The following is a 14,312-nucleotide window of genomic DNA, read 5'->3' as shown; positions in this document are numbered from 1 at the left end:
AGCAATTCAAAATGAACAGAGTCAGTATAAAAAATTGAAGTCAGAAATAGAAACGGGATAAACCCATAAAGCCCAATTTTAGATGCCCGCTATTTGAACGTCGGTCCTATAAGTATTAGTAACCTCTCTCTAATGCTTATTGTTATTGATAGTAGCCCCTGTAGCCTCTCTCTAAGAAACAGAAGTATGTTCAACTACGAAATGCCATCAAAATAAATCGGACTTAAAAAAATGTTTTTGTACAAAAATCTTTTTTTTTTCAATATCTGTTATTTCAATCCCAATCATGCATATTGGAATCAACGGCGGCTATTTTCCGGCAATCTGCCGGGTATGTTTGTTAATTTATCGCTGAGTATTTTTGTCACAGCTTTTAGCATCGATTACTTTTCATTTTATATCTATCTGTATTATACGGCACGGAAGTCTATTTTGCAGCTATTCCGGCAATCTGCCGGCTATGTTTTAAATGTGTGCTGATTTCGTGTTTTTTACGAAACCGAAATTTCTGTGGTGTAAAAGGGGTTGGTATTGTTTTAGATGAACTGATGCTGCTGCTGTTGGTAATAGTGTTCGGATTCTTCCTGTTTGTGGCGGTGTTTGTACTGATTGCTCTTATCATAATCCGAGTGGCAAGAAGGGACGCGTCTGAAGAATCAGCTTTAAATGCAATCTGTAAGAATGACCGACTTTTTAGCCGACTTTTCTTTATTCTTAATAGTATAAAGCTATAAAGTTGTTTAGGGATAGAACTGCCGCGGTAAACTTGGAGAACAATTCTATCCCCCTCGCGACATGTAGTATTCCTAGTCAGCTGTTTTTACTGCTAGAATTCTTGAGCGCATTTGCGAATTGCTCACGTTCCTTTTTGCGATAAACATTTGAATTTGTCATATTAAAACCAAATGGGCTATTTGAATGGCGGAATTGAATGAATGCTTTTAAACGAAAGTTATGAGCATTTAAAAATCAAGTTTAAAAGATCAGGCAAACAATTCGACTGCATTAGCCTATCGGAACTCTCATAAAACAAACGTTGCACTAAATGATGTTAATATTGGTAACACTTTTAGTTCAAAGTTTTCTAAATTGTATGTTGGTTCGGTCCCTTTTCCGTGTCTAGTGCAAACATTTTGTTTATTTCAGGTCCACTCTCCAGTAGTATAAAAAAGAACCGGAAAGGAAGTGGAACTGCTACTGAACAGAAACCTGGACACATCACTACTGCTGCTAATGACACAAGTTAGTCTTTTTAGTTCCTTTGCAACTTTTTCCGAAATCGAATGTACTTTTGGATTTTACATGCATTTATCATTATTAGTTCTGATTTTCACACATAATTTGTTTTAGTTGTGCTTCCAGAAGTCATTGTCGCCCAACATCCTGGGTGAGTAAATTTTTAAAGGTATTTCGACGATTTTTTCAATAAGTCAATCAAGTCAGTAAAAGAAGTGGGATGTGTGTTTCCTTTATCTCGGTAGAATGACAATCAGTACAGGATATTTAGACATGCTTGTAACGGTATACAATTTGCATGTAATGTGGAAACAAAATAGAGTAATGGTACCAAAAATTGCCAAAGTGTCTAGTGTTGCTAAAACAATTTTACTTTTAGTTTTCAGAAAAGTAAAATGGCAAAACTGGGTGGCATTAGATTGTTGAGATTAGTACTGTATTAGAGATTTAGAAAACCCAGGTACAATTTCATCGATCACTAAATCTTCGAGGCAGAGATTATAGACTTAAACATTGAACTCAGACAAAAAATAGACGTTCACTTCTTTAAGTCTAAGTTAAATCTTGCTGACTAAGAAATCTGACTTCGGGCACTTGAATCAAACTGCTATAAATGATCGACTGCTTCGCTATCGGAGACGAAGAGGTTTGGTTTAGTTAATTGCTGTATTTTTGTAAGAAAACTTTTCTTTCACTAGTCTGCAAAACTGTACTCCTAGCTTCAATTTCAAATGGAATGCAACACTTTTTAATTGCTCTCAAACGAAGTTTGTAGCAATTATTTTAGTCCTATCGGTCTTTTTTATGCAATTTTTCGTGTGATGCTTTTGACTTTTCGTCCTCAAAAACGGGATAAACAGGTAGCGCCCAGCGGGCACTAAGTGCGCTTAGAGATTTTCAGCTCTGTTTCTGACTTATACTTATGGTCTGAAGGGCGGTTCTTAGAGGAGGTTGAAGACACCCCCACTGTTGACTCCCCCCCACGCTGTTGCCCCCACCCCATTAATGCCAACCCTCCTCCCATCATCCCCCTGGTGCACATCCGGGAAATTTTTGCATCTTTTTGACAAAACGAGCAAATTTTTTCAATTTTGAGATTTATTTTTCATTCACGTCTTTCCAGACGCCGGGGCCAAAAAACGTCCCTAAGGGTTTGATAATAGGTTACTGAAAAAATTTTATATGCCAAGGAGTTGCTTTCAATTTTTTAACATGACAAATTTTAGCATTTTTTTTTATAAAATTTGCATTTTTGAAAGATTATGGCAGGTTTTAGGTTTCTCCGGCCTCTAGAGCCGAGGAACCTCCTCTAGGGCTTGGCAATAGGGTACTGTATAGTTTCTAGATGTAATGGAATGTTTTTCATGATTTTAAAATAACGGATTTATTGATTTTTTTAAAACGTATTTGCATTTTTTCAAGCCATTTGAAAATTTTTGTCATTTCTTTGAGTTTTTCAGCCTTAGGTGTCAAGGAACCTCCTCTAGGGTGTTATAATAAGCTACTGCATTGTTTCTAGTGGTACTGGAATGTCTTCAACATTTTAACATCACGAATTTTAGCATCTTTTTGACAAAACTTGCAGTTTTTTTTCTATTTTTTTTCGACATTTATTGTCATTATTCAGGTTTTTCAGACTAACAAAAAATCTCCGTTAGGCTTTGATAATAAGTTACTGGAAAATTATTTTTGGTCATGTATTAGTTCTTTAACTTTTATTGTCGCAAATTTTTGCTCTTTTTTTCAGATTTTTTTATTTCTTAGGTTTCTCCAGCCTCAAGTCCTCATAACCTCCTCTAGGGTTTGATTACAGATTACTGCATAACTTCGAGATTTAACGGAGTGTTTTCCAAGTTTTAATATCAGCAATTTTTTTTAAAAAATGCAATTTCAATTTTTAAAATCTTTTTGGCATTATCATTTTTTCCGGCACCAGGGTCCTAGGGACCTCCTCCAAGGCTTGATGATTAGCTGTCGCATAGATTCTAGAGTTAATGGAATGGTTATCAATATTTTAATGACTCCAGCTTCAGCAATTTTTTGACAAAATTTAAGTTTTTTTTCAAATTTTCGTTAAGTTATTATCATGTACCAAGTTAATGGATCTTTATGAGCCAGTGAAACTTTTTTAAGCTTGAAAAGGGGATACTTGAAAGTATCTTGAGACAATAAAATAGTTTTGAAGATTTTGATAGCCTGAGATTGGCAGGATTTTGATAAAATTTGCGATTGTTTTAAAAATTTTTGACTAGTCTTTTTGAGTTTAACGATTATTACTGGCCTACGAGTTTTTTCAAGTCTTGCAGAGAGACAGAAAATAGTTTTGAACATTTTTACTGCGAAATCTGGAAGCTTTTCTTTAATTTTTGCAATTAAAAATATCTGTTTTTTATTTGATTTAGTTTCTAACAAGGCTAGAAAACTAAAAGTTGCAGAGTTGAATCAAGCTAAAGCTAGCCTCACTAAACCGTGGCTAGATACTGACGAAGCCAACCACTCGCTGGCCGTTTGAGAGCAATTTGCCCGACGTTAGTTGGTTATGTTTTTACCCGTTGGTTCTCTAAATGCGTTAGAACAAAATCTTAGTCCCCATAGGGCCTCGTGCCCAGCACTCGGGCTCAAGCGCCCTCGTGTCCCGGCTTGAAGTCTCTCGGTCGACTAAGATTTTTTCTAACTTATACTTAAAAGTTGTTAATCCATGGATCACAGAACTGCTGAGGTTATTTAATTTGATTTTCAAGTTTGGCCTTCCCCCACTCTGCTGTTTGTGCACCCCCCGCCCCAACTTCCCGCCTTTGATGAGCCATGAAAGTAAGGTACAATTTAAGTCAGTCCCACGGCAGTTGTTTGAGAGCAATTCATCCGACGCTTGTCGGTTGTGTTTAGTTGCTCTCAAACGAAGCTTGTAGTAATTATATTAATCCTGCGGTCTTTAATGCAGTTTTCCGCTTGACAAATTTTTCAGCTGACACTTGACTTTTGGACCTCAAAATGGGGATTAACAAGTAATGCCTGGAGGGCATTAAGTCAAGTCCTCTTAGGTCGGTCGCTAGACTCCGTTTCGAGTATGTTTGCGATACATAATTTCAAGGTTCGTAGAGTTTGACCCCCGTACCAATTCACCTCACGCCCTCGCCAATTCATCCACACTCCATCCCACGCCCGTACAGTTTCCCTAAACCTTAGCTAGCTAGTGACGAAAGTAACTACTTGCCAATCCTTTGGCAATACATTTTAGATCATTTGAAATTGATCGAAGCTATTTTGCGCCAGCTGTTTTTTTTACAATGCAAATTTTAATTTTATAGCTGGGAAGCTGTATGCTGAGCGGAGCTATATTGTGGTGCTCTTGGTTTGTTTTGGTCGTCTGACGCTCTTTTTTGTTTTATATTTATTCACACAGCAAAGCTGAAAAAGTCAAATTTTCTGAATGACTTCTTCCTCTCAATAACGGCATTTGCGCGCGTGACGTCAGCGCTCTCTCTCTCTCTCTCTCTCTCTCTCTCTCTCTCTCGCAAAGTTTTTATGATAATTTATGTCAATAAACTTTGATCATACGTGACTTACCTCACTCAATAAAATGACTTTTGCACTTTAAAACTTAAGTTTAATTTGAATTATTTTAAGGTCAAAGAAATCTCATATGTGCAGTACAGGTCCCTAATAGGAGACTTCTGCGGAATTAATTTTAACACGTTTTGTTAATTAATCGATGAATGTCTTTTTTATCTAGTTTTTTGAGCGGCATCGATTTTTTTCAATTTAGATCTATCTGTCTCTATCCGTATTATACAGCACGCAAGTCTTCTTTCATAGCTAGTCCGGAAATCTGCCGGCTATGTTAATAACTGCTGTCTTGATGTTTTTTGAAGCAGTTATTGTTAACTTGTATGTCTTTTAATGCAAAATTCTTGCTCTACCGTTGTTGCGTTTTTGTGCTACCCCTTTCTTTTGATTTTACTTCTCGAGTGACTTTTCACGCGTGACTTGATTTTTTGCGTGATGTAAATTGCAATTATTCAGAAATCAAGTCTGTTGCTGTAACAAAGCCGATTGTAAGATATGATATTACTGAGTCCTGATAGCCGACTGGTTAATGCTTCAGTCTAGTACACCGGAGAGCGCTTGTTCAAGCCCCTCACTAGTCGGAATTTGCTGCACCCATTAAAGTGATTAAATTGTCTTGCCCTTCGTTAGAGAACAATTTGTCCGACGTGTGTCGGTTTATCTTTTAAAACAGCAGTTTTATTTGTCATTAGCAGTGAGCTTGAACCGGTTTACATCAAGTTTTTGAGCATAATTGACTCTTCAAATGACTTCTAACTCTGAATTTAAGATCATTTGAGGTTAATCTGAAATCCTTCAAGATCAATAAATGACTCCGTCGTGATTAAGGTATTCAATAAAGAGGTATCGTGAACGAAATGAATTAGGCAGATTTTTTCTGAAAGATTTGATTTACCTAAGTAGGTTTATGAGTTTGAACGGCGAATCCATCAACTTAGATCTGTATCTGTTTCTACAGCAAGCAAGTCTATTTCGCAGTTACTATCGAATTTTAGATAAGAGCAATTCCAATTGAATTGGTAAATTAAATGTTAGCAACAAAGGCTATTAGCAAAAGTAGGCAGTAACCTGAATTCACTGAAAACTACTCATTACTATTTGATATAATTCATTGTAAAAATGCGGTAAATTACATATTGGGGAATTTTCAGGCGCAACATGTACAGCAGGCAGCTTTCAGACACAATAGTTCAGTTGAAGCTTTTCGAATTGAAACCGAGCGATATTGTGGCCTCTGCACACGACACGACGTCCAACGAGGACTTACTGGAACTGCTCTCAGCCAGGAGTCCAGACGAGCAGATCAAGTGGAAAGTTCACATGGTACACAAAATATACGGAGGTTAGAGCATTTTAATTTATTGATATTTTGTAGAAAGGTTTTGAAGAATATTCATTGTGCTTTTATGGCAATTTTTGACGAATACTTAATGGTTACATATTCAGAGAATATCGTTAACCAGTAGTCAGAGAATACTTGGCCAATACGCTAGTCTTAAGATTTTTTATCAAGAGCAATTCTGATCTCTCAAATAGACGTTCTTAGCCTGCCCTATTTAACTAGTGTTCAATCGTTACGTTATTATCCCGGGTTTATTTGATAAGGATCTGGCTGGATTTTTGGTAAGTTCTAATGTTGCTGTATTGATGTCTTTAGATGCACAAACCTGGTCACTTGAACCCGAAGTCAAACAAAAGTTAACTCGCTACTTTCTATCTCTTGAAAAGCCAGCACAAGTCCAACTTGGAAGAGCTTTTTTGGATATCTTCAAAATTGACGCGCATAACAAGAAGCTTAAGATGGACGAGCTAGTGAAGCTAGTTATGAACAACAGCGAGACCACAGTTTACAAGCTAGTTTTGTCTACATTCCAGAATTGCATGGATTTGAGAGTCGTCGATGCGATTTGTGACGAGCTTTTCACCTCTCGGAAACGAGCTCAGCAAAATATCAACCTTGATACAATTATGGAAGCCACTGCCTAATAGGGGGATGGACCCCACCTGTGTGATATTCGTATGGCGTTGAATGGATTGGATAGATGTTCTTAGCTACAAGAGTAATCAAAGATTGGCCTCTTGGCCTTTTAAGCTACGTAAATTAAAAAAAAATGGAAATTAGTTTATATACGAGTGCAGAGTTGAGCTAGATTATTCGGATTTTTTCCCGTTTGTACCGCCTCACCCCTTCCGCAGAACATAACGCACCCCAGATAGAGAGCGCGTGCATTGTATAGTAAATAATTATGTGAAAATAGAATACGTGCGCAAAGGGTGCGCAAGTAAATTGCTGGGGACAAGTTGCAACTTAAGCGGGGGCACAACCGGAAAAGATCCGATTATTTAATAGATGTCTTTAATTATTTCTCCTGTTGTCACACATTTCAGTTGATTAGCATATGTGATTAAAGCTTACATTCTATTCTTCCGTTGCAAGTTCTAAATTTGTATCTTATCATTAGAGTACCTCGTATGAAACAAGAACAGAATCTGTGTTAAGGGCATACACTACTTTGGAATAGTTTCTACGAATTCATGTTTGGGTTAGCAGCTCATGTTGTGCTCTGTGCAGTAAATAGAGGCAATCAAAATTTATTAAATTTGTGCAAATCAAAATTTTGTATTTAGGAATGACATACGAAATAAAAATTTGATGTTTATTTATGTTTTTAAACTTAAAAATGTGCACGACTTTTTCCACATGCTTTCCAACTGATTGAAACAAAATCAATTTTCAAAAAATAATATAATATTAAAATCAATTGACGCACAGCAATTTTTTGAGATCTCAGGTTGCAATCTTTCGTGTGTGCAGTCTTTAAAATGCAGTACCATTAACTTGCACTTCATAAATTGCAACTAAAGCTTTTCAGGGCAGAATCAGTTGAAATTTGCGTTTCCAACAAAGGTTCACATAATGATTGTATTAACCATTGAGCAAAGCGTTGTTCTGATGTCAGTTGTGTGCACGTTGTTTGTATTGGTTTCCATATTCTTTGTAAGCGATGGCTGTGGTTCAGCTTTTTCCTCTGGTATTCGATTGTTTGTTTATGTGGTTCCTTATGTAAAAGACAAAAGAACCATAATTATACTCTCTTCGTCATTGAACTTTAATTTAACAGGAATAAATTTCAATGCCGCTCGTGAAAGCAAATAGTTTGGGTCAATTGGCTGAACAAAAGTCAAAAGCGGAGAGAAACTTGTTGTGGAGTGGTGTTTGGTCATACGCTTTTATGAGAATGGAAAAGAAGGGCTGACAATGTTCACGCATACAGCGAAATTTTGTGTCAACATGCGTCATTTAAACTGAGTGTAGCTGTATCGTAATACCTTGGGATTTTTTATTATAGCTGCGAAGCTCTAAGCTGAGCGGAGCTATATTGCGGTGCTCTTGGTTTTTTAATAGCCGCACAGCGATAGCTGGGGCTATTATTGGCCTTCTCTTGGTTTTTTACAATTCAAAGAATTTGATTACAATTCAAAGAATTTGAATTGTATTGGGGCGCTGTCTTTTTTTTTAAGATCTGTTCACACTTTTTCATGATTTTTGAAGTCAAATTGGAGTAGTGATTTTGGTCACGCCGAAACAGGAAGTGGAGCGAAAAAGCGAGTGGTTTTGCGGCGTGAAATTTTTTCGCTCTAATTTCGAAGTGCAGTGAGAAAACGGTGTTTGAACAAAAATTCGCTTTCTCGCTAGTGGTTTTTTGTTCACATGCGGCAATTTCACTTTGATTTTTACAGTTTTTTTTCGATTTTTTGGATCGGATTTTTTTCTAAATGGTTTTCCCAATCCATTCATTGTCCGTTCTTGGTCTAGTTTTCTGTTTAGTCAATGAAAATTCTTTGAATTGTACGTCAGGACTTGTCCTGCTATGTTTTTTATTTCGTCGTCTTGATTTTTGTTACGACCATATGACATCACAGCCACTTTTTGTTCATTCGTTCATGCAATTTCAACTGAATTGCATGTGTGACGTCATTTTTCGCTCTTAGTGGAGCGAGTTTTTTTGTTCATGCGCGTGATTAAATTTTTGGTCACACTTGACTTACCTCACTCTCAAAAATGACTTCCTCACATTGAAATTGACTTTTATTTACTTTAATTCAAAGAAATAAGGTCAAATGGGTGTGTGTCACTATAAATGAAGGTTATTTGAGATCAGATAATAGAGGCAGCAATAACTTATACAGATTTTTTATCAAAATATAACAGATCAGCCTTCAATGAAAAGACGAATTTTTTTGGTCTGTTTTTTTTTACTGTTTTTTTTAGACTGGCGATCTACGAATCTATTGCGGCTATTTTCTGGCAATCTGCCAGCTATGTTTTTACAATTGAAAGAATTTGAATTGTATTGGTGCGCTGTCTTTTTTTAAATATCTGTTCACACATTTTCATGATTTTTGAAATCAAATTGGAGCAGTGATTTTGGTCACGCCGAAAACGGAAGTGGAGCAAAATAGCGAGTGATTTTGCGGCGTGAAATAATTTTTCGCTCTAATTTTAAAGTAGAGAGAAAACTGTGTTTGAGCAAAAATTCGCTTTCTCGGTAGTGGTTTTTTGTTCACATGCGGCAATTTCGCTTTGATTTTTTACTGTTTTTTTCGATTTTTTGGATCGGATTTTCTTCTAAATTGTTTTCCCTATCCATTCATAGTTCATTCTAGACCTATTTTTTTATTATGAACCAAATGTACATTTCTCGCCAATGGTTTTTTGTTCACATGCGGCATTTTTACATTGATTTTGTTTTCTTTTATTTTTTTGATCTGATTTTTTTAGAAATGGTTTTTCCAATTCACTCATAGTCCGTTCTGGGTCTAGTTTTTTGTTTAGTCAATGAAAATTCTTTGAATTGTACGTCAGGACTTGCCCTGCTATGTTTTTTTATTGTCTGACGCTCTTTTTTCGTTAAACATTTGTTCACACCTCGGAGCTGACAAGTCAAATTTTCTGAATGACTTCTCCCTCTCACTAACTGCTTTTGCGCGCGTGACGTCATTTCTCACTCTTTCTAGCATAAGTTTTTTGCGTGATTAGATTTTGGTAATCAGTGACTTACCTCACTCAATAAAATGACTTCTGCACTTTCAAACTTAAGTTAAATTTTAATTTGGTTAAGTTCAAAGGAACTCATATGTGTAATAAGGGTGCCTAATGAAAAGGCTTCTGCGCAATGAATTTTAACAAGCTTTATTTATTTATCGTTTAATTTTTTCATAGCATTTTGATGGGCGTCGATAACTTTTTCAACTTATATCTGTATCTCTCTCTCTCTCTCTCTCTCTCTCTCTCTCTCTCTCTCTCTCTCTCTCTCTCTCTCTCTCTAGCAAAGATAATTTGCGTGATTAATTTTTGATCATACGTGATTTACCTCACTCAATAAAATGACTTGCACGGCACGTAAAATCTCTATTATACGGCACGTAAGTCTTTTCTTTCGCATCTGTTCCGGCAATCTGTCGGTTATGTTAACTGTGAGCTGAGCATTGCTATATTGCGGTTTTTCTGTTTTTTACAATTCAAAGAATTTTTGAATTTGTTTAGACACTGTCATATTTTTACGACTCCAATAGGATTAATGGTGATCAGTTTTTAATCAGTGACTTCTATTTTTAGAGGATATGTTTAAGAAGAAGTCAAATCGCGCACGTCAAAGGATGTGTTTAGGTCAATATGCTGAACAAAAATCAATCAGAGAGAAAACTGAGTATTTTAAAAAGGAGCTAGGAAAGTATTTCTAAAATAATATATGAACAGCAAGCAATTTTTTGAACAGCAAGCAGGTGCAGCTCTTTCACAGCAGTTTTTAATTACTAACAATCAAAATTTAAAGCAATTATTGTAATTGTGTGTCTTTTGCCTGACCATTTTTGTGCTTTTATTCTCGGACATAGACCTCTTCAAGCTTGAATTCTTCATTAATAAGTGATCTAAGTTGCCTTCATTCAAAAATAAAGTTGGTTGATATTATAAAAGCGATTATGAGCGACAGAGAAAAAATCATTGTTGTGTAGCGGTTGAGACTTTGGACTGGCATCTTGGAGGTCAGCGGTCTGATTCCCTGTGGTGTCGCAGTTTTTGCACCCATGAAACATCTCTAAGCTATGCGCCCTTCAATTTAAATTGTCCTGCCTGTCTTTCGAGAGCAATTCAATCGATGTTAGTCATTTTGTTTTAGATTTAACTCACCATTTTTCACGCTTTTTAGCAGTTTTTTATGGCGGCCCTTAACGTTTCAGCAGGCTATTGTTGCGTTCCTATTTCTCTTACTTCGTCGTACAAAAATTTTTGCTCTACGCTCATTCTGCTCGAAGTGTTTTAAAGCAGCCGTTTCTCAGCAAAGCGATCTAAAATCAACAGAATCAGTATTTAAAATTGGATCAACCCCTAAAGCACAATTTCAGATGTCTACTTGAACTTTGTTCTTATAAGTTTTAATTACCATCTCTAATGCTTGTTAGTTTTGATACTAGCCCTTTTGTCCTCTCAACAAGAAATAGTATATCTAACAGCGGAACGCAATCAAAGTAGTTCGCACTTTAAAATGTTTGCGTACTTCAATATCAGTTTTTTTTTTCATTTTTTCGTCAATCCTAATCGGTGTTATGGGAACCAATGGCGGCTATTTTCGGTAATATGCCGGGTATGTTTGTAAATTTTTTAATTCGTTACACCATATGTTCAGCATTGCGCGTGGGACGTCATTTCTAGCTCTATCTGGTAAAGTATTTATAGTCATTGGCTTGGTTAGGTTTTGAACATACGTGACTACCTCACTCAATAAAATGTTAACACTCAAGTTTAATTGAATTAAATTGATGTCAAAGGTACTCAGTTTGGCATCATGTGCAATAAAGTTCCCTGGTCAAAAGATTACTGTGGAGTGGATTTTAGCACACCGCAGAGTTTGAACATTGTCTGACGTACATTTATTCGATGGAATTTGCGAGAAAATAATCCTGCTACGTAGAACATATATAGCAAGAGATTTTGATGGAAAACTTGAATCAAAACCCGAAAACTATTGGGTTCCGAGTTCAATCGTAAAATTGAAATATCTCATTTCAAATCTTTCAGTTTTAAATTAATTCAAAAAGTTTGCAAAACTCAAAGTAGCTTTTAAATAGAATTTTAGAGTGAAGTAAGTCAATAAACATAAAACTAATGCAAGAGTTGCATGAGCACAAAAATAAAACCGCTCTTTTGAGCTATACGGCATGAAAAAATGTAGAACGAAAGAAGAGTCAGAGAACAAAACAACATAGCCCACGAGTTTTCGGAATAGCTGCGTGAAGTTTAATAGATAAAGCCGAAAGATACAATAGTTATCGAAGCGGCTCGAAAAGTGATGCTAAAAATATTCGGCGATAACTTGAAAAGGCGGATAGCTCAAAAGAGCGGTTTTCTTTTTGTGCTCATGCGACACTGTGATTAGTCGTTTTTTTATTGACTCACCTCACTCTTTGGGATTAGGAATTTTGTTTAGTTTTTTTAACAGTTCCATCATATGTTGATATATGTTATGCGGCGCGGGGTTATTTTCTCTCGAATGCCATCAAATAGTTGTACGTAAGATCAATGTTTCATTCTACGTTAAAATTTCGTTATGATCACTTTTGATTGCACTGATGTCAAGGTATTTAGGTCTAGCAAACATTTTAACTAATTTTTTTGCCCGGTTGTGTAAAACAGTTTGCCAATGGTAGAGGGATATCATGCATTGAGTATTTTATTGAAAAACTCCGTTGGTAAGTAGATCTTTCTCATTTTGTGGTTGTCTAGTTGTTGAGCTGATGAGAAAAGGGGTTTATCGTTTGACAAATAAACTTTTTCGAAGGAGTATGAATTCTTATAGTTCTGAGAACAATGTTTTCAAAACTGGTTTCTGTATCATTCAATGAGAAAAAAAATCCAATTCATTTTTTGTTGGTTTGTGATATAATATTGATGCTAATTTGAGAGTTGCATTAACCCTGAGCTTTTGGACGATCTGATGGGTGCAATAGTTCAAATTACGGTTACCATATTACCGGCTTGTTTTGAGATGCCGCCCGAAAAATACCTCCAGATTTTATAAATTTGAAAGTTGTTCTCAAAGCCGGTACGAATCTTTGCCTTCAGTGTTTATGGTAATAATAACATTAAACGTGGTTTCTTTGCATCTCTTCTTGCATTTCTCAAACAGGTCAATTCATTTTTCAGGACTTCAAATTGTGTTGAATTGGTCTAAATATACAAATATGTTTTAGTGTAAGTGTTACCATATATGCAATCAAGTCCGTCATTGACTAAATGGTTGTTCGGCGGATTTCGTTTTTTAACCCCGACATTTCAGATGTAGTTGAGATAGTCCTATGAACATTTTGGAAAAGATCACTGTATTTTCCTATGGGCAATTGTTTGATTCAATGTACAGTTGTGATTTAAAGGAACTGTTTAAAATTGAGCAAAAAGTTGGAAATGAAGCAATTGCATATTGAAAACCTAGCTTTCAGTGCTTGGTGTCAAACACATTGTTAGGAACGGACATTTATTTGTCCAATGTTAAATACAGCTGGTTTTATTTTGGTGCTAGTGTTTACAAAGTTTTCGAAGTTAGCTTAGAAAAGGTTTTTTAGCTTTTGTACACTAGAATTCTGGTTGTAATTCTACATTTTAAAATTGGAATTTGAAGTATCGCAAGTTATTTACTCTAAGCAGTTGAAAACCACTATATACCTTGTCAAATGCCGTTTAGATTTATTTTTAAATTTTATAACCAGCTCATTGAATTCTGAAAGGATATTACTAGCAGTATTATCTGTTGAACTTGAGAACGATTTTATTTTTACCCTGTAACATAAAAGTTTTCAGCTTTTAGTCGGCGTAGTTGTCTAGTTTTTATGGTTTTTTCTTTGTGTCTGATCCTCTATTTGCATGAACAATGCAATCTTTTGACTATGCTGATATTTGTTTCCTCCTTTTAGTAGGTAGCTTTCAACACTCTAAACTTTTCACCACACAAGCCATCTTTCGTTTATGGAGAAATTCCCACAACTACTTAAGCTTTCAAAATACTAGGAACTGTTTTTCCTGGCTAATTTTTTGGTAACCTCTATTATAAATTCTTCTTTTGCAGCAAGTTTTCAGAATAATTGAGATCAATATGTATTTCTTTTTGATAGATAACCAATCACTAAGAGTCAGCGTTCCATCTTCATGTCCTGCAGTAATTATCGCAGTTTGAACCCATTTTCGTCAATACATGGTTGGATATCGTTAAAAAAGAATCTTTCATGTGTAGTCGAATTAGATTTTCAATAAAAGAGCAGCTGTTCTGTTACCAAACAGCTGTTCTGTTATTTGTTTTTGCATGGGAGTTTTCAAACGCAATTTTGTTCGAATGTTAAAGTTGTTTTTATTTGATTGTTTTGTAAATGTTTTTGCGCAGCCTGGAGAAATGCTTTCAAAAACTACAATTATTCAATTTTCTAAGACAAAGTATTTTCTGTTTTTTGCTTTTTCA

At 35.7% G+C, this 14,312-nt stretch overlaps 2 protein-coding genes and 1 pseudogene across 2 annotated transcripts in view; all 3 read left to right on the top strand.

The window, feature by feature from the left end:
• The window catches only part of LOC142341600 (uncharacterized), a 35,397-nt gene extending 27,934 nt beyond the window's left edge, over positions 1-7,463 (top strand). Inside the window, exons 4-8 of the mRNA XM_075392682.1 lie at positions 541-675; positions 1,147-1,242; positions 1,351-1,387; positions 5,955-6,145; positions 6,461-7,463. Coding sequence (XP_075248797.1) covers positions 541-675; positions 1,147-1,242; positions 1,351-1,387; positions 5,955-6,145; positions 6,461-6,789 — 788 coding nt within the window. The 3' untranslated portion in view covers positions 6,790-7,463. The remainder of the gene's footprint in view (positions 1-540; positions 676-1,146; positions 1,243-1,350; positions 1,388-5,954; positions 6,146-6,460) is intronic.
• Positions 1-14,312, top strand: part of LOC142340905 (mitochondrial dimethyladenosine transferase 1-like) — a 498,997-nt gene that overhangs the window by 441,626 nt on the left and 43,059 nt on the right. The window lies entirely within an intron of this gene.
• The window catches only part of LOC142340904 (guanine nucleotide-binding protein G(I)/G(S)/G(O) subunit gamma-12 pseudogene), a 407,251-nt pseudogene that overhangs the window by 381,900 nt on the left and 11,039 nt on the right, over positions 1-14,312 (top strand).

This window comes from Convolutriloba macropyga, chromosome 6 (assembly GCF_964194025.1).
Source record: "Convolutriloba macropyga chromosome 6, txConMacr16.3, whole genome shotgun sequence".
Taxonomy (NCBI): Eukaryota; Metazoa; Xenacoelomorpha; order Acoela; family Convolutidae; genus Convolutriloba; species Convolutriloba macropyga.
Note: the sequence above shows the minus strand (reverse complement) of the source record. Positions and strands in the feature narration are given on the sequence as shown.